This window comes from Acinonyx jubatus, chromosome B3 (genome assembly GCF_027475565.1).
Source record: "Acinonyx jubatus isolate Ajub_Pintada_27869175 chromosome B3, VMU_Ajub_asm_v1.0, whole genome shotgun sequence".
Taxonomy (NCBI): Eukaryota; Metazoa; Chordata; class Mammalia; order Carnivora; family Felidae; genus Acinonyx; species Acinonyx jubatus.
Window position 1 is genome coordinate 60,831,494 of NC_069386.1, and position 22,765 is coordinate 60,854,258.

The following is a 22,765-nucleotide window of genomic DNA, read 5'->3' on the forward strand; positions in this document are numbered from 1 at the left end:
GATTTTATTTTTAAGTTATCTCTGTACCCAATGTGGGGCTCCAACTCACAATTCCAAGATCAAGAGTCACATGCTTCAACGACTGAGCTAGCCAGACACAATGAGATCACTTATTTTTTAGTAAAACCTTAGGAAGAGGCCAATTAGCAATTTTATATGCTTTAATTTATAGGTATGTACATCAAGATGAATTACATATATTCTCTTGGAGAATTTTGCTGTATTTTTGAAAGCGTTTCCTTGAAATCTTTTGCAGTGGGTGCATGTTAGTTCCCACAATGAAAAGTAGAACCTATTAAAGCCTTATAAAAAAGAACTTTTAACATTCTTTTCTCTTTGTGTTAACAAAGACTGCTATTTTACATATGAAATTTACCTCATTTAAATGTATAGTTCATTGATTTTAAACAAACTTACAGAATTGTATAACCAACAATACAGCATGTGTTTAGCACATTTCCTCTTTCCCTAAAAAAGAAGTCTCATATCCATTTGCAATCAGTCTCCTTATGCATACACAGCCAACCACTAATGTACTTCCAGACTCCATAGATTTCCTTTGGTGGTTATTTCATGTAAGTGGAATTCTATAATATGTGGTCTTTTCTGTCTGGCCTTTTTTTTTTTTTTTTTTTTAACTCCACATAATGTTTTTGAGGTCCATTCATGTTGTTGTATGTATCAATTGTTCATTCCTTTTTATTGCTGATAATACTCCATTGTGTGGATATGTATTTTGTTTATACACTGGTTGATAAACATTTGGATTGTTTTGCTTTTTGACTATTAGGAATAATGCCACTGAACGTTCACATTAAAAGCTGTGGGTAGACACGTGGTTTTATTTTTCTTGAGTAAATAACTAGGAGTAGAAGTGCTAGGTCATATGGGTAGCTCTATGTTTAAAATTTTAAGAAAGTGCCCAACTGTTTTCTATAGTGGTTATAGTATTTTACTTTAAAAAAAAATGTTTATTTTGAGGGAGAGAGAGCGCAAGTGGTGAAGGGGCAGAGAGAAAGAGAGACAGAGAATCCCAAGCAGGCTCCGCAGTGTCAGCACAGAGTCTGATGCAGGGCTCGAACCCACGAACTGTGAGATCATGACCAGAACCGAAATCAAGGGGCAGATGTTCAACTGACTGAGCCACCCAAGTGCCCCTGTAGTATTACATATTTTAACCAGCAGTGTATGAAGACTTTAGTTTTTCCATATCCTCCCAAACAGTTGTTATAATCTATCTTTTTTATTATAGCCATTCTGGTGAGTATAGTGTTGTTCACTGCCATTTTGATTTGCATTTTTTTGATGTTGAGCATCTTTATGTGCTATTAGCCATTTGTGTATCTTTCTTCGTGAAATGTGTATTCAAAGACTTTTGCCCATTTTTTAGTTGTCTTCTTACTGAGTTGTTGTAGGAGTTCTTTATATATTGTGGCTACAAGTCCGCCCCCCCCCCATTGAAACCTAGTAACACTTCCTGATGTAATTCACCTGAATACAAAGTTTAGATTAAATAGGTTATATAGTGAAGATTTTTGCTATCAGAACAGTTCAGAATCTTAGCTTTATGAGCTTCAAGCCTTGCCACCCTTGTTATAAATTCTGCCAGTGAGATTCTGTTTTGAGTGAACACACAGTAGTTTCAACCTAGCCTCCAAAATGGTTTTCTTCCAACATGCAAACACTATAAACAAATTAATTTGTTGCCTGCCTATTTCAACTAAAAATTATGACCGTTTCTTTTTTTTTTTTTTATTTAAAAGAAAAATTTGTTTTTACATTTATTTATTTTTGAGAGACAGAGACAGAGCACAAGTTGGGGGAGGGATAGAGATAGAAGGAGACACAGAATCTGAAGCAGGCTGCAGGCTCTGACCTGTCATCACAGAGCCCGATGTGGGTCTCGAACTCGCGAACCATGAAATCATGACCTGAGCCGAAGTCGGACACTTAACCGACGGAGCCACCCAGGCGCCCTATTGACCATTTCTTCTTTAATAATTCTAAGTCTAAATTTTAAAAACAATATTGAATTGAACTTTAGGTAAGGCTATTCTATTAACCTGTTATTCTGTGTTAGTGTCTTTGTAATGAAATCAGCTAAAAAATGGTGGTTATTGACAGCTTATATTGGCCATTTATTGACCTTGAACTAAGGACTAATCTGTTTAGCTTAACATAAATCCTAGTTGTTAATGCTTTTACAAAACCCTGCACCTCAGTGAGCAAGAATGGTTTCTAGAAAGATATTTCAAATAATGCAAGTAAAATTTTAAAGTCACCTGTAATCCTTGTGCATTTTGTTTACATTGTCTTGCTTTTTCAAAACGTGTTTATTTATTTTTATACTCTGAAGAATTGGTGCTTTGAAAATATTTGGTTCTTGGGATTGTGTTCTTTTTAACACCAAAGTATAAACCTGAGCAAACTGAGTGGTAGATCCTGTCTGGAGAGACAGTTTGCTGAGATTAAAAAAAGACCGGTTTAGGAACCAGGAAACCTGGCTCTGCAAAAGAGCTCAGTGATTGTGAACAAATTATTTAATCTTTATGGTTTTAGTTTCCTCATCTGTAAAATGACCCAGTTGGACTACATAATCTCTATGATCCCTTCCAACTCTGAATATTTGAACATACACTGTTTGAAAATACTCTGGCGTTTTTAAAAAATTTTAATTTAATTTACTTAGGGCACCAGCAGGGGAGGGGCTGAGAGAGAGAGAGAGAGAGAGAGAGAGAGAGAGAGGAGAGAGAATCCCAAACAGGCTCCATGGTGTCAGTGCAGAGCCCGACATGGGGCTTGATCTCCTGAAAGCAAGATCGCGACCTGAGCCGTGATCAAGAGTTGCACACTTAACTGAGTGAGCCACCCAGGTGCCCCAATACGCTGGTATTTCTTATAAAGCCTTTTCACATATACTTACTGTTTTATTCTTAAAAGATTCCCTGAAGTAGAGAAGGCAGATCTTTAGAGGATACATAGAAAAGTTAGATATCATCTTAAAATTATTATTACTTCTTTTGGATTTCCACAGCAATTTATTGTTCATTAGTTTTACAGCCTTTTCATGAATATTCATGTAATTATTTTTTATATTGAAGTATAGTTGATATACAATGTTATATTAGCGTCAGGTATGCAACATAGTGATTTGACAGTTCTACACGTTACTTAGTGCTCACTCTGTTGGCTGTAGTCACTATCTGTTACTGTTACTAAGTTATTATTGACTGTATTCTCTATGTTATACTTTGCATTTCCATGACTTTATAACTAGATATTTGTATACAAGTCCTTTATCAGATACACAGCTTGCAGATATTTTCTTCTCCTGTGGCTTGTTTTTATCTTTTTGCTAATACTGCTTGAATTCCAAAAGTTTTAAATTTTCGTGGCCTAATTATCAGCATTTTTTTTTTAATGGATTGTGCTTTTGATGTCATATCCAAAGACTTTTTTTTTTTTTATTTTTTTCAACGTTTATTTTTTTGGGGACAGAGAGAGACAGAGCATGAACGGGGGAGGGGCAGAGAGAGAGGGAGACACAGAATCGGAAACAGGCTCCAGGCTCTGAGCCATCAGCCCAGAGCCCGACGCAGGGCTCGAACTCACGGACTGCGAGATCATGACCTGGCTGAAGTTGGACGCTCAACCGACTGCGCCACCCAGGCGCCCCATATCCAAAGACTTTTTGATTAACCAAGATCATGAAGATTTTCTCCTGGTGTTTTTTGGTAGAAAATTTATAGTTTGGGGTTTACTAGGTCTCTGATACATTTGAGTTAATTTTTATGCATAGTGTAAGGTAAAGGTTTAAATTAATCTTTTTGTAAGTGGATATCCAGTTGAAAAGACTGTCTGTTCTTCCATTCAACCACCTTATCACCTTCACTGAAAATTGATTGTAAATGTATAGGTTTATTTCTGGATTTTCAGGTTTGTTCTGTTGGTCTATGTGATATCTTTATGCCATTATCACACTGACCTGATTATTGTGGCTTTTTAATATGTTTTTTTTTAATTTGTTTTTAATCTTTATTTTTGAGAGAGTGAGAGAGAGAGACAGAGTGTGAGCAGGGGAGGAACAGAGAGAGAGGGAGACACAGAATCCGAAGCAGGCTCCAGGCTCCGAGCTGTCAGCACAGAGCTCGACGCAGGGCTCAAACCCACGAACTGTGAGATTATGACCTGAACCGAAGTCACACTTAACCAACTGAACCACCCAGGCACCCTTAATATGTTTTAAAGTCAAGAAGCATAAGTTGTTCAACCCAGTACTTTTTCAAAATTACTCTGGTTATTTTGGTTTCTTTGCATTTCTATATAAATTTAAGAATTATCTTGTCAGGTTCTGAAAAAGAAAAGTGTGATTTTGTTGGAGATTATGTTCAATCTATAGATTAGCTGGGGGAATTTTTTAACATTTCTTCAAGAAGAAAGATTATATTAGGAAACTTCTAAGAACTATAATAAAAAGAGAAGACAACTGCAAGATGTTATGGTTTCCTTTAACACCGTAAGGTAGCAAAAAAAAAAAATGCACAGGCTTTACCTTTGTTTTTCACTCTTATACTCTCTTCCATTTTTCTAAATCATTTCTAACACTTTCAAGAATGTTTATAAGTGTGTAAAATACTCTGCTAATGTATCTGTTCCCTTGTGAATGGAATACCTCACACATGTACAAGTGTAAATAAAAAACGAAAAAGGGAACAGCTGTTTTGAAGGTGATGCTGAGAACAAGTGTCCTCTATGAGGTGTACAGAGAGAGCTTGTGGAGTAGATTTTAGATAATTGTGAATGATTGTTAATTGTAGGACAGAAGTGAAGTAGGTGTAAATTTTAAGGTACTGTTTGAAAGAAGTATATGAATTTTTGTTGTGACACATGACAATATTTCTATACTTTGATGTTCTTATTCTTTAAAAAAATTTTTTTCAATGTTTATTTATTTTTGGGAGACAGAGAGAGTGCAAGCAGGGGAGGGGCAGACAGAGAGGGAGACATGGCTCCAGGCTCCAAGCTGTCAGCACAGAGCCCGACGCGGGGCTTGAACCCATGAAGCTCAGGATCATGACCTGGGTCGAAGTTGGACGTTTAACCAACTGATATGCCGAAGTGCCCCTTGATGTTCTCATTCTTTTCACTTCTGCCTTTGTATTAGGAAACAGTGCGTACTGAGAAACTTTATTAAGATCTTTCTGTAGACTACTATTTTCTTGTCATGTGTTCTAGAAGGTCTGGTTTCTCTTCACATTGATGGCATGTAAGGAAAATAAAAAGAGAATAAACAGTATTCTTATTTTATTGCTTCTGTAGCCGTGAAGTCGGAGACCCTTGTGCATGAAGACAGATTTGTTCTATGGCCTCGGAGTTGGGTGCCGGGGACGATGGCGGCTGCACTGAGCTGGCAAAGCCCCTCTATCTTCAGTACCTGGAGAGGGCCCTCCGGTTGGACCATTTCTTGCGACAGACATCAGCCATCTTCAACAGGAATATTTCTAGGTATGCCATTACATGTTCCCAATGTTTGACCACATTTCTGATTCCCATTATCTCTTTAGTTTTAGCATTTATGTATTTTATGGTTTTTGGTATGTGTGATATTTTTTTCTTCCTTCTTTCAAATAGAACACAATTAACTTATTTAAAGGATCCATTTCTTCTGTCTACTAACCATAAATGAAAATATTCTGCTGGGTCAGCTGTGATTGTAGATTTATCATTCTTTAATTTATAGTGATGAAAGTGAAGATGGACTGGATGACAGTAATCCTTTATTGCCCCAGTCCGGGGATCCCTTAATACAAGTTAAGGAAGAACCTCCAAATTCATTGCTTGGTGAAACTTCTGGAGCAGGCAATTCTGGAATGTTAAACACATACTCACTGAATGGAGTTCTGCAGTCAGGTCAGTGTGGTATGAGGTCCCTCTTTGGACTATCCGTTCTCTTGGGGCAGTCGTCCTTTCATTTTTTGTTGTTCTTTATGTTTCTTCACACAGAATCAAAATCTGACAAAGGGAATTTATATAACTTCTCTAAGTTGAAGAAAAGCAGAAAGTGGCTAAAGGTAAGAGATAAGGCAAATATTTATAATTCAAATAACCTAGTAAAATTACAGATAGAAAGGAAAGTTCTTGACTCATTCTGGCACATTGGCAGAGATTTTTCTAGAGAAGAGTCTTCTATTCTGGGTGTAGTTTTTTGAAGAGATCATGGAGAAAAATGTAGAGGCCTCAATGAAGTTCACTTTAGCAATCATTTCTGAGTATAGAGTACTGTGAAGAGCAAGGAGTAAAAAAAACATGAGATCTTTGCTCTCACTGGCTCACAGTGTCATCAGGGTTATTAATGTCCTTTTCATTAGTTACTGAGTAGTTCAACAAATGGTGATTGAATACATCGTATCTGTCTGATACTGTTGTAGACAGACAGCATTCCTGCCCTGTAGAGCTTACATTCAGATGGGGGGAGGTAGTGAGTAATGTCTGTAAACAAAGAAATAGAAATGGCTTTTTTAAAGAGGTAACATTTCAGGTGATTTCTGAATTATCAGGACTACGTGAATGTTTTACATAAGAGCATTTTTTAAAATTGTTTGAGAGAGAGTGCGGGAGTGGGGAGAGAGAATCCCAAACAAGCTACACATGGTCAGTGCAGAGCCTGACCTGGGGCTCGAACTCATGAACTGTGAGATCATGACCTGCGCTGAAATCAAGAGTCAGATACTTAACCCACTGAACCACCCAGGCACCCCTCAGATAAGAGCATTTCAGTCAGAAGGAACACAATTGCAAACTTCCTGACACAGGATGCAACACAGTATGTTTGGGGGAGAATGAAGGCTAGTATGGCTGGAGCACAATGAGAGGGGATGATAGAAGATGAGGTTCAAGAACCTGATTGTGTAGGGTCTTGTATAACAAACATGTTAAGGAATTTGTATTTTAGTCTGGTAAATTTCTGTGAGTGTTCATAGGCAAGGAAATGGTATAATCTTGTTGATATTCTTACAAGATAACAGTCATTGGCCCAACTGAGTTAGCATTTCTTCTGTTGAAACCAATATTTTCTCTATTGCTTAATTTTCCTGTGAATAGCTCAAAGTAATTTAAAGGTACTCTTTTATTGTTATCACTAAGTCCTTTAAAAGGTTCTAATTTGCTTCATATCAGCGTGGCTCTCGGGAATGCAGAAATCTTTGTTTAGCTTATCACATTTGTAAAAATCGAAATATAATTGATATGCCATAAAATCTACCCATTTAAAGTATATAATTTAGTAATTTTTAGTGTATTCGTAAAGTTTTGTGTAGCCCTTACCCCTAATTCCAGAATATTTTCATCATTCCAAAAAGAAACTGCACTTATTAGCAGTCACTTCCCATTCTCTACTTCCCCCACCCCTGGCAGCCACTAATCTGTTTTCTTTCCCTATGGATTTGCCTATTCTGGACATTTCATATAAGTGAAGTCCATATCATACACAGTCCTTTGTACTTAGCTTATTTCACTTAGCATAGTTTTCAGGGTTCATTCATGTTGTGGCACAGATCAGAACTACTTTCCTTTTCATGGCTGAATAACATTTCATTATCTGGATAATATCAAAATCAATTAATATTTTTTGGGTTGTTTCTCCTTAATTAGCCATCACAGCTTGCTTTCTATATTCCTTTATACCCAATAGATTGTTTCTTTGTTTTTAGTTTTTTTGCCTTCGTATTTGACAGCTAAAATATCTTATGTTAAGTGTAAGTACTTAGTGATATCAAGCTTTGTTGCTGTTTACAGCATTTCCATGTGTTACTGCTCTCGAATTCATGCATACTAGGTTCAGTTGGTACCTTTTTCTTTTCCACTTAGATTGGTAAAGGATAATGTAAGGGAAACTGGAATGACTGTCTTCCAGCTATTTCTGTCCTTGTGTTGGGGAAAAATGCTTGGATTATAAACGGAATTACTTCATAGCGAGAGATTCCATTTCCATTTCCTCCCATTTGCAGAGCATTCTGCTAAGTGATGAGTCCAGTGAGGCAGATTCTCAGAGTGAAGACAATGAAGAAGAAGAAGAAGAGGAAGAACTCAACCTCAGCAGAGAAGAACTTCATAACATGTTGCGGCTGCACAAATATAAGAAACTTCACCAGAATAAGTATAGTAAAGACAAGGAGGTAAAGGTTTCAGGAGAAATCTCAGACCTTCATGTCGGGTATTTAGCCTCTGGTTAACATTCATTGAAGATATGTCAGTATCCATTTTTTTTTTTAATGTTTATTTATTTTTGAGAGAGAACAAGCAGGGGAAGCGTAGAGAGAAGGATCCCAAGTAGGCTCCATGCTGACCATAGAGAGCTCAATATGGGGCTCAAACTCAAACTGAGATTGTGACCTAAGCTGACACTTAACCAACTGAGCTACCCCAGGCGCCCCATACATCATTTTACTTTTATCTATCTATCTATCTATCTATCTATCTATCTATTTTTGTGTTTATTTATTTTTGAGGGAGAGGGAGGCAGACTGCAAGTGGGAGAGGGGCAGAGAGAGAGAGGGAGACACAGAATTGGAAGCAGGCTCCAGTCTCTGAGCTGTCAGCACAGAGCCCGATGCGGGGCCTGAACCCACAAAATGTGAGATCATGACCTGAGCCAAAATCGGCCACCAGGTACCCCTTACTTTTATGTTTAGATCTTGATGGTGATGGTTGTAATAAAAGCTTTATTGAAATGTATTTCATATACTAAAAATATTTACCCTTTTAAAGTGTATAATTCAGTGGTTTTTAGTATATTGATAGAGATGTGTAACTGTTGTCACTATATAATTCCAGAATGTTTTCTCCAGAAAGAAACCCCAATCCCCTTAACTGTTTCCTCTCATTTTCTCCATTCCCCTCAGCCCCAGGCAGCTACTTGTCACTATAAATGTGCCTGTTCTAGACATTTCATGCATATGGAACGATATGTGATCCTTTGTGTCTAGCTTCTTGCTTAGCATGTTTTCAGAGTTCATTCAGTAGCATGTACCTGTACTTTATTCCTTTTTATGGCCAAATAAGATTCCATAGTATGAACGTACTGCATTTACTTATCCACGTATCACTTAATGAATTAATTGGATTGTTTCTACTTTTTGGCTTTTATGAATGATAACTATGAAAAATGAGTTGTTTCCACTTTTGGCTGTTATAAATAATGCTGCCAAGAAGATTTGTATACACGTTTTTGGTGTGGACATATGTTTTCATTTCTCTTGGGTATATACCTAGAAGAGGAATTGCTGGGTTATATGATATGATAACTCTGTGCTTATTTACCCTTTTGAGGAACTGGCAAACTATTTTCCAGAGTGGCTGCACCATTTTAAATTCTTGTGGTTCCTTTTATAATGCAGTTGCTCTTTGGAAGTGTTCCTATCTTTAAAAACTCCCTTTCTTTGCATACTAACATTAGATTAATAATAGTTTTAAGTGGCAACTATTTGAGTGCTGTTACTTTTGATTTTTGTCAGAAGTGTGGCACTTTGTACATAATAAGCAATAGCATATTTGAGGCCCTGAAAGCATTCCAGCAATTATTTACCATCCAAAGTACGTTCAGAAAACTGAATAACATGCTCAAGGTTATAAACCTGCAGAAGTAATAAATAGTAAGATATCTGGCTTTTAGACTTCTTTCTTACTCTCTCTGTCCCTCCCCTGCTCTCTCGCTTTCTGTCTCTTAAAAAAAAAAATGAATAAACGTAGAGTTCCTTCATAAAGTACAGTGCTAGGCATTTGGTGCTTGAAATAGTTTGTCTTTTTTTTTTTTTTTTGTATAGCTGACATACAGTATTATATTTCAGGTGTACAACATAGTGATTCAACGTGTCTATACATTATATTATGGCCACAAGTGTAGCTACCATCTGTTACTGGATAACGGTATTACAATATCATTGACTGATTCCCTGTGTTGGACCTATTATTTCTGTGATTTACTCATTCCATAACTGGAAGCCTATACTTCCCACTCCCTTTTACCCATTTTGCCCAACCCCCATCACCCTCCCCTCTGACAACCATCAGTCTTTTCTCTTTACAAGTCTGATTCTGCTTTTTGTTTTTCAGATTGCAGTTATGAATGAAATCATGTGATATTTGTCTTTTTCAGTCTGACTTAATTCACTGAACATAATGACCTCTAGGTCCATCTATGTTGTCACAGATGGGAAGAGTTTATATATATATCCGCACATACACATACATGCACACATATACATATACATACATACACACACATGTACATATACATATAAATATATATGCCACATTTTTATTTATTCACCTATCAGTGAACACTTAGGTTGCTTCTGTATCTTGGCTACTATAAATAATGCTGCAGTAAACATAGGAATGCATGTATCTTTTTGAATTAGTGTTTTATTTTCTTTGGGTAAATACCCAGTAGTGGAATTATTGGATCGTATGATTCTTGTTTTTATTTTTTTTGAGGACCCTCCATACTGTTTTCCATTGGATGACCAATTTGCATTCCTACCAACAGTTCACAAAGATTCCTTTTTCTCCATGTTCTTGCCAATGCCTATGTCTTGTCTTTTTTAAATTGTTTTTTATATTTTATTTATATTTGATAGAGCACAAGTTGGGGAGGGGCAGAGAGAGAGAGACACAGAATCTGAATCAGGCTCCAGGCTCCAAGCTGTCAGCACAGAGCCTGACGCGGGGCTCGAACTCACAAACCGCAAGATCATGACCTGATGAGCCGAAGTCGGACGCTTAAGCGACTGAGCCACCCAAGCGCCCCCTGTCTTGTCTTTTTGATACTAGCCACTAGCCATTCTGACAGGTGTAGGGTGATAATCTCATTGTGGTTTTGATTTGCATTTCCCTGATGAGTGATGTTGATCTCTCCATATGTCTGTTGGCCATCTGTATGTCTTTCGGTAATTGTTCAAGTTCTGTGCTTATTTTTTAATCATATTGATTGGTTTGGGTTGAGTTGTACAAGTTTTTTATGTATTTTGAATATTAACCCCTTATTGCATATATAATTTGCAAAAATCTTTTCTGACTCATTAGGTTGTCTTTTTGTTTTGTTGATGGTTTCCTTCACTGTGAAAACCTTTTTATTTTGAAGTAGTCCCAATAGTTTATTTCTGCTTTTGTTTTCCTTGTGTTGGGAGGCACATCTAGAAAAATGTTGCTATGGCTGATGTCAAACTACTATGTTTTCCTCTAAGATTTTTATGGTTTTAGGTCTCAAATTTAGGGTTTTTAATCCGTTTTGAGTTTAATTTTGTTTGGAGTGGTAGAGAGTGGTCCAGTTTCATTCTTGTGCATGTAGCTGTCCAGTTTTCCCAGCACCATTTATTGAAGAGACTGTCTTTTCCACACTGTATATTCTTGCCTCCTTCGACATAGATTAGTTGGCCACATAAGGATGGGTTTCTTTCTTAGTTCTCTCTTCTGTATTATTGAAAGTTTTTCTTTAGGTATGCTTTACACCCAACATGGGGCTCCACCTCAGGACCCTGAGATCAAAAGTCATGTGTTCTACCAACTGAACCAGCCAGGCACCTCTTATCTCTGGGTTTTCTATTCTTTTCCATTCGTCTGTATGTCTCTATTTGTGCCAGTACCATACTGTTTTGATTACTAAAGCTTTGTAGTATATCTTGAAATCTGGAATTGTGATACTTCCAACTTTGTTTTTCTTTCTCAAGATTGCTTTGGCTATTTGGGGTGGTTCCGTACAGATTTTAGTGTTATTTTTTCTTTTGTGGAAAACGCTGTTGACATTTTAATAGGGATTGCAGTACTTGGCTTTTTTTTTTTTTTTTTTTTTACTTTATTTATTTATTTTGAGAGAGGGCGAGAGGAAGCAGGATGGGGCAGAGAGAGAGGGAAAGAGAGAATCCCAAGCAGGCTCTGCACTATTCATTGTGGGCCTCGAGCTCATGAACTACAAGATTAGGACCCGAGCTGAAGTCAGATGTTTATCCGACTGAGCTACCTGGCTGCCCCAGATCTTTTTTTTTTTTTTTTTTTTTTAGTTTAATTTAATTATTCTTGAGAGAGAGAGAGAGAGAACGAAAGCGTGAGCAAGGGAGGGGCAGAGAGAGAGAGAAGGAGAGAGAGAATCCCAAGCAGGTTCCACACTATCAGCACACCTGACACGGGGCTTGAACCCACAAACTGAGATCGTGACCTGAGCCAAAATCAAGAGTTGGACACTTAACCAACTGAGCCACCAGGCACCCCTACTTGGTCTTTTTTTAATTGAAGTAAAACATACATATGGGAAACTTTATAGATTTTATTAACTATGCAGTTCTTTTTTTTTTAATTTTTTTTTTTAACGTTTATTTTTGAGACAGAGACAGAGCATGAATGGGGGAGGGTCAGAGAGAGGGAGACACAGAATCCGAAACAGGCTCCAGGCTCTGAGCTGTCAGCACAGAGCCTGACGCGGGGCTTGAACTCACAGACCGCGAGATCATGACCTGAGCCGAAGTCGGCCACTTAACTGACTGAGCCACCCAGGCGCCCCGTTTTTTTTTGTTTTTTTTTTAAATATATGAAATTTATTGTCAAATTGGTTTCCATACAACACCCGGTGCTCATCGCAAAAGATGCCCTCTTCAATACCCATCACCCACCCTCCCCTCCCTCCCACCCCCCATTAGCCTTAACTGTGCAGTTCAATGAATGCTCGTTCAATTTTGACCATTGACAGAGGACCTTGTGATAGTTATCCATGTTACTTTTCTGTCCTAGTTTCAGTTCTTAGACTGGCTGTAATCTAGGAAAGAAATTCAGTAGTGGACTGCTTAATTTTAATTTATATTCATATTTATCCATTGGTAATAGGTAAGACAAAATGAATGTAAGCCTAGCGGGTCAATTGAAATGCAGTGTTTGAAAGAATCTGTCTCTGGAGAGGAAAAAAATTTGATTATTCATGTGTTAGAATTCTGGCAACATAGGCATTATCCATAATATTGGCAGGCTCTCTTAGTGGGAGATAAAGAGTGAAAAGACTTGAAAGAATTGGGATGGTTGGGAATTCTCTGAACCAGATAGTAAACTAAAAGCCAGAATAACAGCTATCAGAACCTTAGTAAATCTTAGGACCTGTTGGTAATAGAAATACAGTTTATTTCTTGTTGATGAATCCATGAGGAGCTCTTTCTGCAGTTAATTGCATCTCTCAAATATGTGTCAGGACCAAATAAATATTCTGGTGGAAATTGAGAAGCATGAAGCGTTTCCCTCTCTTAAGTTATTTTCAGCAACTTGCCATGCACATAGCTGATGAACCCATTTTGTTTTCAAGTAAGGAAATAATTCACTTTGAAGTACTAAATCTTTGTGAGTCTTTTTGTGGGAAGAAGACCATGTTTTAGGAGCTTTGGTTTTTCTCTGGCTCAACTTTTTGTAGTAAAGGTGATTTGAAGGCAGGCTTCGAACACAGACCAACCCTTCTAAGCCTCACCACTGTCTTTGCTTTTGCTTCAGTTGCAGCAGTACCAGTACTACAGTGCAGGCCTCCTGTCCACGTACGACCCTTTCTATGAGCAACAACGGCACCTACTTGGACCCAAAAAAAAGAAATTCAAGGAGGAAAAGAAACTTAAAGGTGAGCATATTGACCTGCCTTCCACATTTACTCTTTAGTTTCAGGGTTGTGTGTAGCCTGTTGGTACATTTGGACTTTGAACATAATGCATGTAGTAGAGACTTGCTGTATCTGAAAAACCCTAGGCTTCCCTATCTAAGTCCTATTATTAACCTTATTTCGTATTTGGTTTATGATCTCTTCTAGAATTATAAAGACATAAAACTACAGATTCCTAGCCAAAGGTTTAAGTCAGTTAGTTTATTCCTTCTTTCTTCTACATACTTTTCCAAATGTTGAAAATGTTCTGGGAGAGGAAGAAGTTGGTTAGGCACAGGGAAGTATGAAGAGCAACCTGAAGTGTTGGGAATAAGTTATGATTGTTGTTGTGTGTGGAAATTCAAAATAGATCACCTCTCTATCTTGTGTAATGCTTATGTGCCTGTTTGCCAGGAAATGTGCTTTCCTCCCTTACTGAGCTCTAAGCAGCTGGAAATCAGAAAGGAGGTAGGAAGGGAAAGTTTTAAACTTTGTGTACAAGTCAGATTTTGTTCACCTAAAGGTATGAACTCTACTCAGAAATTCTTTTAAGCCTTCTCCCCTTTCTCCCACATCCTCCTAGTTTATCTCTGTATTTAAAAAAAAATATTTTGTATGTTTATTTTTGAGAGACAGACCACAAGCAGGGGAGGGGCAGAGAGAGAGGGAGACACAGAATTTGAAGCAGGCTCCAGAGAGCTTAGAGCCTGATGCAGGGCTCGAACCCACGGACCGCGAGATCATGACCTGAACTAAAGTCAAACGCTTAGCCAACTGAGCCACTTACACGCCCCTCTTTGTATTTTCTCATCCTCTGCACCCTCCCCACCCCACCCCACCTCCCAAATTAGTTTTTTGTGCCATGTGTGATTTTCTCTTCACAGGCCATGATGTCCTATCAGTTAGCACATTTTTTCTTTCTTTAGTTTTTTCTTCAATCACTTTACATTGCCACCAAGTAGAAATGTTTCCTTCCTTTTGGCCATTACTTGAGTTCGTGGTACTTTATAAGTCTCCCTTCCTATTGTTGGGTTCAACAGAAATTCAGTTTTTAGGTTTTATTTTGTGTTTCTCTTTCATGTAAACATAGGGAGTATCCAGTATTCTTCCAAGGTAGTGAGATCTTTCTCTTGGAATAGTCATAGGCCCAAATACATAAAGAGGTAAACATTGCCAGCCTCACTTGGAATGAGGAAGGAACCTTGAATTTTTTTAAAGTGATGAGGTTGTTTGTGGCTGTCTTCTGTGGAAGGGCAGAAATGCGACATTCTCAGAGTCTGTTTCCTTTGCAGCCAAGTTAAAAAAAGTGAAGAAAAAAAGGCGAAGGGATGAAGAACTTTCCTCTGAAGAATCTCCTCGTTGCCACCACCACCAGACCAAAGTCTTTGCCAAGTTCTCTCATGATGCACCTCCTCCTGGCACCAAGAAGAAGCACTTATCCATTGAGCAGCTTAATGCTCGTCGTAGAAAAGTATGGCTCAGCATTGTGAAAAAGGAACTACCAAAGGTACGTGAGTGCCTCCAGCATAGATGGCAAGTTTTGTCTCCCTGCCCTCTAAAGAGGAGCTGTTGGAGCTAGATACCTTTACAGTGTTCAGAAAGGAAACTAATCTGATGGAATTAAGATAATGCTGAATAGTACTCTTATTAGTTGACTGTTTTTTTCCAGATTTTGATCAGAATCCACAAGACAATTAGTTGTTCTGTGGTGTTTATTGTCCAAAAAATGGAGGGAAACCTCTCTGAGAAAGGAAAGCAGTTTTCTTACTCATAGCAGTAGAGATTGAACAACAAATTGATAGGTGATAGTAGAGGAAATTAAAATGAAATGGTGGAGTTATGTTTCTTAGAGAATTTATAAATATTTGAATGTTACTGAAGAATCACAGACGTTAGAAAAAATGTGAATGATTCAAGAGAAAGATGTTTAGGCATTCTTTTTGCTATTTTAATTTGGTTTTGGTAATATTTTATTTTGATATAATTTCAAACTTGAAAGTTTCAGGAATCGTACAAGGAATGTCCATATACCCTCGACTCAGTTTGCATTTTACTTAATTAGTTGCCTTATTAATTGAGCGTAGCCTTAATAGAAATATGAGTAAGGTATTTTCTGAATTTAGAAAAACTGATACTAAACTCAAGGAAAAGAATCAATATGCAAGAATTGCCAGAGAACACTGAAAAAGACACATCAATCATTAAAATATACTGTAAAACCTCTATAATTCAACAGTGTAGTACTGCCACATGCATAGGCAAATAGATCAGTGGAATGGTAGACTTAAAAAATTTTTTTTCTAATTTATGTATTTTGAGAGAGAGTGAGCATGTGAGCAAGGGTGGGCAGAGAGAGAGAGAGAGAGAGAGAGAGAGAGAGAATCTCAAGCAGGCTCCACACTGTGTGTGTGTGTGTGTGTGTGTGTGTGTGTGTGTGTGTGTGAGTGAGTGAGAGAGAGAGAGAGAGAGAGAGAGAGAGAGAGAGAACCTCAAGCAGGCTCCACACTGTGTGTGTGTGTGTGTGTGTGTGTGTGTGTGTGTGTGTGTGTGTGTGAAAGAGAGAGAGAGAGAGAGAGAGAGAAAGAATCTCAAGCAGGCTCCACACTGTTAGCACCAAGCCTGACATGGGGCTCGTTCTCATGAACCATGAGATCATGACCTGAGCGCAAAATCAAGAGTCAGACGCTTAACTGACTGAGCCACCCAGGTGCCCCTAGACTAATAGACTTTTTAAAAAATGGTGCTGGAACAACTAGGTAGCCATTTGGAAAAAGATAAAAGTAGATCTGTTTCTCACACATATACTCTGAACATATTAAGGTTCTTAGTATAAAAAATGAAATCATACAAATACTAGAGTAAAAGGATTACATTCCTATTTAACCTTGGCTCAGCAAAAGTATTACTCAACATCCAGAGGCAATGAAAGAAAACATTTGTAAATTTGACTAAATACAAATAAATTTTTTCATGACAAAAGACAGCTGACAAAGTGGGAAAGATTATTTACATTGTTACAAAGGGCTCGTATCTCTAGTATATAAAGAACTTTTGAAAATTGAGAGCCAAAGAACCACAAATTCAGTAGGCAAGTAAAATGACGGGAATAGACAATTCACAAAGAAAGATACAAAAATGGCTCTTAAATATTAAAAAGGTTCAAAGTCTCATAATTAGAGTAGTCTAAAATAACAACCTAGATACCATTTTTCACTTATCACAATGGCAAAAATTGGAAAATATGATAACACATTCTCTCAAGAAGGCTATGGGGAAACAGACACTTTTATACATTGCTGCTAGAAGTGCAAATCAGAGAGCATTATTCTGGAGGGTAAATTGGCAATACCTAATAATCTCCATATGCAGTTACCTTTCAAACCAGCACTTGCACTTCTAGGAATTATCCTGAGGCTAAACCTGCAACTATACAATGTAAACAGAGTTACTCATTACAGCATTATTTTTAATTGCAAAATAAACAACTTTAATGCCTATACATGGGGCTTGAATTGAACTCTGGTAGATATACACAGTGGATTGTTATGCTGCTGTTAAAAAGAAATAATGAGGAAGACCTTTCTGAAGTGACATGGGATAAAGACATAGTGTTAAGTGAGAAAAGCAAAACAAAAACAGGCATCTATAGTATTTACCTCTCATATAAGCAAAAGAGGAATATAAGAAAATACACAAATTCTCATTCATGCAAAAGACATTCAAGAAGGATAAGCCTGAAATTAAAGTGTTGATTTCTTATAGCGGGCAGGTGGTAAAAATGTAGAAAGAAAGGAAGGAATGGGAGCGGATTAGCAGGGATGAGGGGCAGTCTTTGAGTACATTGTTTTGTATGTAGGGCTGACTTTGAAAATTATGGTAATGTTTCATATACTCCTCATATACACTGATAATAAAACAATTGAAACCAGTCAGGGTGTGGGAAGGGAATTAGGTTGAGGGGATATGTGGGCAAAGTGGAATAAAAACAGGAACAAATGGTGTGCTTGGGTAGCTCACTCAGTTGAGTGTCCAACTCTTGGTTTTGGCTCAGGTTCTGGTCTCATGGTTCGTGACTTTGAGCCTAGTGTCCAGGCTCTGTGCTGATACTGTGGAGCCTGCTTTGGATATTCTCTTTCCCAGTTCTCTCTGCCCCTCCCCCACTCGTGCACACACATGGTGTCTCTGAAAATAAATAAAATTAAAAAAAAGTCAAGAACAAATGTTAACTGTATCAGAAATGAGTAATATATAATCAAGTTGCAGAGATTGGGGAAGAAAAGGACTCCCTGAAGTAACTGAGGAAATCAGTATTTTGACTTGATATGTAAGGCTAGAGACCAAAAGAACTGTACGTAAATGCTATGATTGACATAGTAAGTGTTTCTTACAAAAGAATGGGTTAGAATTTTGAAACTACTCTGTGTGTGTACTAGAATTGAACAAATAAGTAAATATGTTGTAGATGACAGCCAGTTTCTCGCTGTTGGAAACATTTAAAGTGAAGCCTTTGAAATATGATTGGAGCCAGAGCTCTCAGTACACACACACACACACACACACACACACACACACACACACACACACACACAGATGGATGTGTACAGAAATATAGTTGTGTGTGTGTGCATAGGTTAGTATGCATATATACTTAATTTCTAGCTAGCTCTTTGCAGAGAGTGCCTAGACGCAGTGATATCCCAGTAACAATTAAGTTATCTAGTTCCCAGATCTTGATTTCTCAATACTTTTTATTCTCTAATAAAGTTAAGGAGGTACTTGAAGAAAGATGGAAGTGGGGGATTGTCAGAAGAACACAGGAGCCAATCTGAAGGGGCTCTTCATCACCAAAGTTAGAATAATTGAGCAATGAAATCGATAATAATAATACTGAATTTTAACACATAGAATAAAAGAAATATCAGTGAGTCCATACTGTTATAAATAATTAAATAAGAAAACAGATAAGGTAGAAGGAACAACTCTTCCTTGCAGTAGAATTCCAGTTAATAGGACAGAAGGAAGTAGAGAATCATCATTAACACAAATACCATGGTAATAATTGTTGCAGACTGGATCCATTGATGAAGGCTAAAATCAGAGGACGAAAGATACAGGAGAACCAGAGCTTGCACATAATGAAAGCATCTCCCCAGCATATACATCTCAGCACAAAAAGAAAGATAGTGATAATCATGGGTAGTTACTACCATGGTAAGGTGGTAGAATCTACTTTAACCAAAAGATCTAAGTAACACTAGTAATAGAAATTTTGATATTGTGAACTTAATTTGATGCCCTGAGAAGAACACGTCGTTTCTGGGGTATTCTTGCCAAAATGTGTAATGTCATTCCAATCATGAGAAAACATCAGAAAATCACAAACTTTGGGGAAATTTTACAAAATAACTGATTAGTGCCTTTCAAAAGTGTCAAGGACATGAGAGAAAGATTGAAGAATGTTATATATGCAGGAAGAGAACTGAGGAGAAAAGCAACTAAATACATTGTGGGATCCTGTTACAGGATCCTGGAACGGGAAAAGGATTTTAGTGGAAAAATTGTTGACGTTCAGATAAGACTTGTAGTTTAATATTTTACCAGTGTTATTTTCCTTTCTTAATAGAGTCAAACCTTGGTTTGCGAGCATAATTTGTTCTGGAAACATGCTTGTAATCCATAGCACTTGTATGTCAAAGTGAATTGCCCCATAAGAAATAATGGTATATGTGCTGCTGAAGCGAGCACAGAAATAACGGAAACTCAGATGATTCGTTCCATAACCCAAAAATATTTGTATAAAATTAACTACAATGCTGTAATATAATACAAAATAATAAAGAAAATACAAAATATAAAGAAAAATAAATTAACCTGCACTTGCCTTTGAAAGCCTTTGTGGCTGGTTTCAGGGAGACAGACAAGGTTATTGTGTAGGACGACTATCACTAATAGAATCACTGCTGTCTCTTGGCTCAGTGGAATCTTTTTCTGCATTGGGGCCATCGTATATGCTTGCATGGATGTTGACTACAGTACAATAATAAACTCATATACTGTATTTAATGTAACTGGCAATTAGACAGCATAGGAAAGGGTCTGTATCTGTAGGCAGCCTGACCTAAAATGAAGCAAAGCATTCCTAAGCGTACTCTTGTTTGGAAAAGCAAAGGACTGTCCATAGGTGCTTTGAAGTGACAAAGAAACTAGTGCCAGGTGTGAGCACCTTCCAGCATTCTAAAAAATTGATGATTTCTGTCAAACACTGTGGCCTGAGACTGAGCATCCGAGAATGGGAGACAATCACCCACAATCCCACAAAGAGAGAGCGAGAGAGAGAAGATCCATTGGCTCACTTATGATCATGTGATGTTCGACATCTCGCACTACTTGTATTGCAAGACATCACTCATTTATCAAGTTAAAATTATTAGAAACGTTTGCTCATTTTTGGCACACTCGTAGAGCAAGTTACTCTCAATCCTGGGTTTTACTGTGATTGTATTCTGTGGGGCACCTGAGTAGTGGCTCATTCAGTTAAGCATCCAACTCTTGTTTGGCTTAGGTCATGATCCTGTATTTCCTGTGGAGCTCCTTGCTGACAGTGGGGAGCCTGCTTGGGATTCTTTGTCTCCCCCTTTGCCCCTCCCCTGCTCATGCTCTCTTTCTCTCAAAATAAATAAATAAATAAACATTTAAAATAATTGTATTCTAGTTATGTAAGATGCTAAATGAGGAAAAGCAGCAGGAGCAATATAAGGGAACTCTGTATTATTTTTTGCTACTTTTCTGTAAGTCTAAAATTGTTTCAAAACAAAATGTTTTAAAATGATATGGCAAGAGTAATGCAAGGAACTGCCATGTATCCTTTACTCATATTTAGCCATGTTTGCTTTGTTTGCTTTTGTTACATAAATGCATACTTTTTTCTCACCCATTTTGAGGGTTAGTTTGACACTTTGTACTGAACTTCGTTGTAATTCAATGTGTGTTTCCTAAGAAAAAAGACATTCTGTCATACAGAACCACAGTACAGTTATAAAGATTATTATCTGATCCACAGACCATATTTAGATTTCATCAGTTGTCTATAAAGGTTGGGGCTTTTTTTTTCCTGATTGAATCCAGGATCCAATCTAGAAGTACATGTTTCATTTAGTTGTCACATCTCTTTAATCTCCTTTAAATCTGACATAGTTTCTCAGCCTTCATTTTTCATAACATTTTTATTTTTGAAGAGTATAGGGCTATTATTTTGTACAGTGTTTCTGAATTTGAGTTATCATTCTTCATGATTAGATTTGGGTTATTCATTTGGGGCAGGATTACCAAAGGAGTGATATATCCTTCTTGGTATGTCACATTGGGAGGCACATGACCCATTGTTCCAATTTGATGGTATTAGCTTCGATCCCTTGGTATGTTTGTGCTTCTTAACAATTACCATCCTCCCCCCCCGTGCCAATTAATATGTATTTTTGGAGAGAAGAACATTCTTGATGAGAGAAGTTATAGGGAAATCCTCTTTGTACCTGGTGAATAGACTTCAAAATGATGCCCATCTAGGGTGCCTGGTTGGCTCAGTGGGTACAGCATGCAACTCTTAATCTCAGGGTCTTGAGTTCAAGCCCTACATTGGGTGTAGAGATTACTTAAAAAAATAAAAATAATTTTTAATTTTTTTAAATGTTTATTTAGTTTTGAAAGAAAGAGAGCACGAGGGGGAGAGGGACAGAGAGAGGGAGACACAGAATCAGAAGTAGGCTCCAGGCTCTGAGCTGTCAGCACAGAGCCCTATGTGGGGCTCAAACTTACGAACTGTGAGATCATGACCTGAGCTGAAGTCGGTCGCTCAACCGACTGAGCCACCCAGGCGCCCCAAATAAAAATAATTTTTAAAACATGATGCCCTTCTTATGATCAAGAATTCCATAGGAATATTTGAGATTCTTGTCTTTTTTTTTTTAATTTTTTAACGTTTTAATTCATTTTTTGAGAGACAGAGAGAAACATTGTGAGCAGAGGAGGAGAGAGAGAAACAGAGACACAGAATCTGAAGCAGGCTCCAGGCTGTCAGCACAGAGCCTGACGCAGGGCTTGAACTCATGGACCATGAGATCATGACCTGAGCCAAAGTTGGCTGCTTAACCGACTGAGCCACCCATGCGCCCCAAGATTCTTGTCTTTTAAGTAGCAATAGCTGCTTAAGCATTAGTAGGAGAAAGTTTTGATAAAGGGTGTAAAAATTCCTGTAAGCAGATCATCTGAGGTGCAAATTTTATAGAAATGGCTTTTAAGCTGTCTAACTTCGTACCCACTGTTTCTTCAGATTTAGTCACTCATGTATGCCTGTGCTATGTCTTCTCCCATGTCAACTGGATGATCATGGGAAATCAGGTTTTTTATTGAGGTTCTTTTGTTTTAACTGAATTGAAAGAATCAGCTCATGACTGGTTTGTTGGGTGCTGAGTCATCTTGTGTTAGGTCTGCCTTAGAATTTTTTGTTAGAGAAGATGAAGCTTAGTGAAGCTTAAGTGTTGGCAGAAATTAATAGTGGCAGCAGATTTGTTTTGGTTGGAGGATAGAAACACAAACTGGAAGGCTAGTTTACCGTTGTAACAATTCCTGTATGTCATTGCCTGCTATCTCAGCTTCTTTGCAGATGGGCTTTGCAAAGCGGTGTGTATTAGTGTGGTGCTAGGGTTTAGGGCATGTTGTTACATTTTCCACTTCAGGCCTGAAATATAACTTAAATTCTTTCTAAAGTATACAGAAGACTCTGTTTAAGGCAGCCACAGCACTAGCTTATTCTTCCTAATGCTGCTTTAGTAGCTTTGTGTGTGGTTCTCAGTTGGTGCATTTGGATGACTTTATTTTTTAACCCTTCAGGAGTTGAATAAAAGACAGTGTCAGTCTACACAATCTTATTTCAAAAGGATTCCTAAATGATATAATTGTTTTTAAATATTTTAGGCCAACAAGCAGAAAGCTTCAGCTCGTAACCTGTTTCTCACCAATAGCCGAAAGGTAAATTGTAGTTTTATATTTCCCGTTTTTTGTTATGTTGGAATATGTCTACGTTTGCTGCTCTTGTCTCTTGTGACCTGG

General features: G+C 37.7%; 1 protein-coding gene across 4 annotated transcripts in view; it reads left to right on the forward strand.

Moving 5' to 3' along the window:
• Positions 1 to 22,765, forward strand: part of INO80 (INO80 complex ATPase subunit) — a 140,868-nt gene that overhangs the window by 23,183 nt on the left and 94,920 nt on the right. For all 4 annotated transcript variants that reach the window (XR_008299228.1, XR_008299230.1, XR_008299229.1 and 1 more), the window contains exons 2-8: positions 5,320 to 5,505; positions 5,741 to 5,910; positions 6,004 to 6,071; positions 8,007 to 8,174; positions 13,522 to 13,642; positions 14,953 to 15,167; positions 22,631 to 22,684. Coding sequence is in view for 1 of the 4 variants with exons in the window: in XM_027066971.2 (XP_026922772.1) it covers positions 5,363 to 5,505; positions 5,741 to 5,910; positions 6,004 to 6,071; positions 8,007 to 8,174; positions 13,522 to 13,642; positions 14,953 to 15,167; positions 22,631 to 22,684 (939 nt within the window). In the remaining 3 variants the exon portion in view is untranslated. The remainder of the gene's footprint in view (positions 1 to 5,319; positions 5,506 to 5,740; positions 5,911 to 6,003; positions 6,072 to 8,006; positions 8,175 to 13,521; positions 13,643 to 14,952; positions 15,168 to 22,630; positions 22,685 to 22,765) is intronic.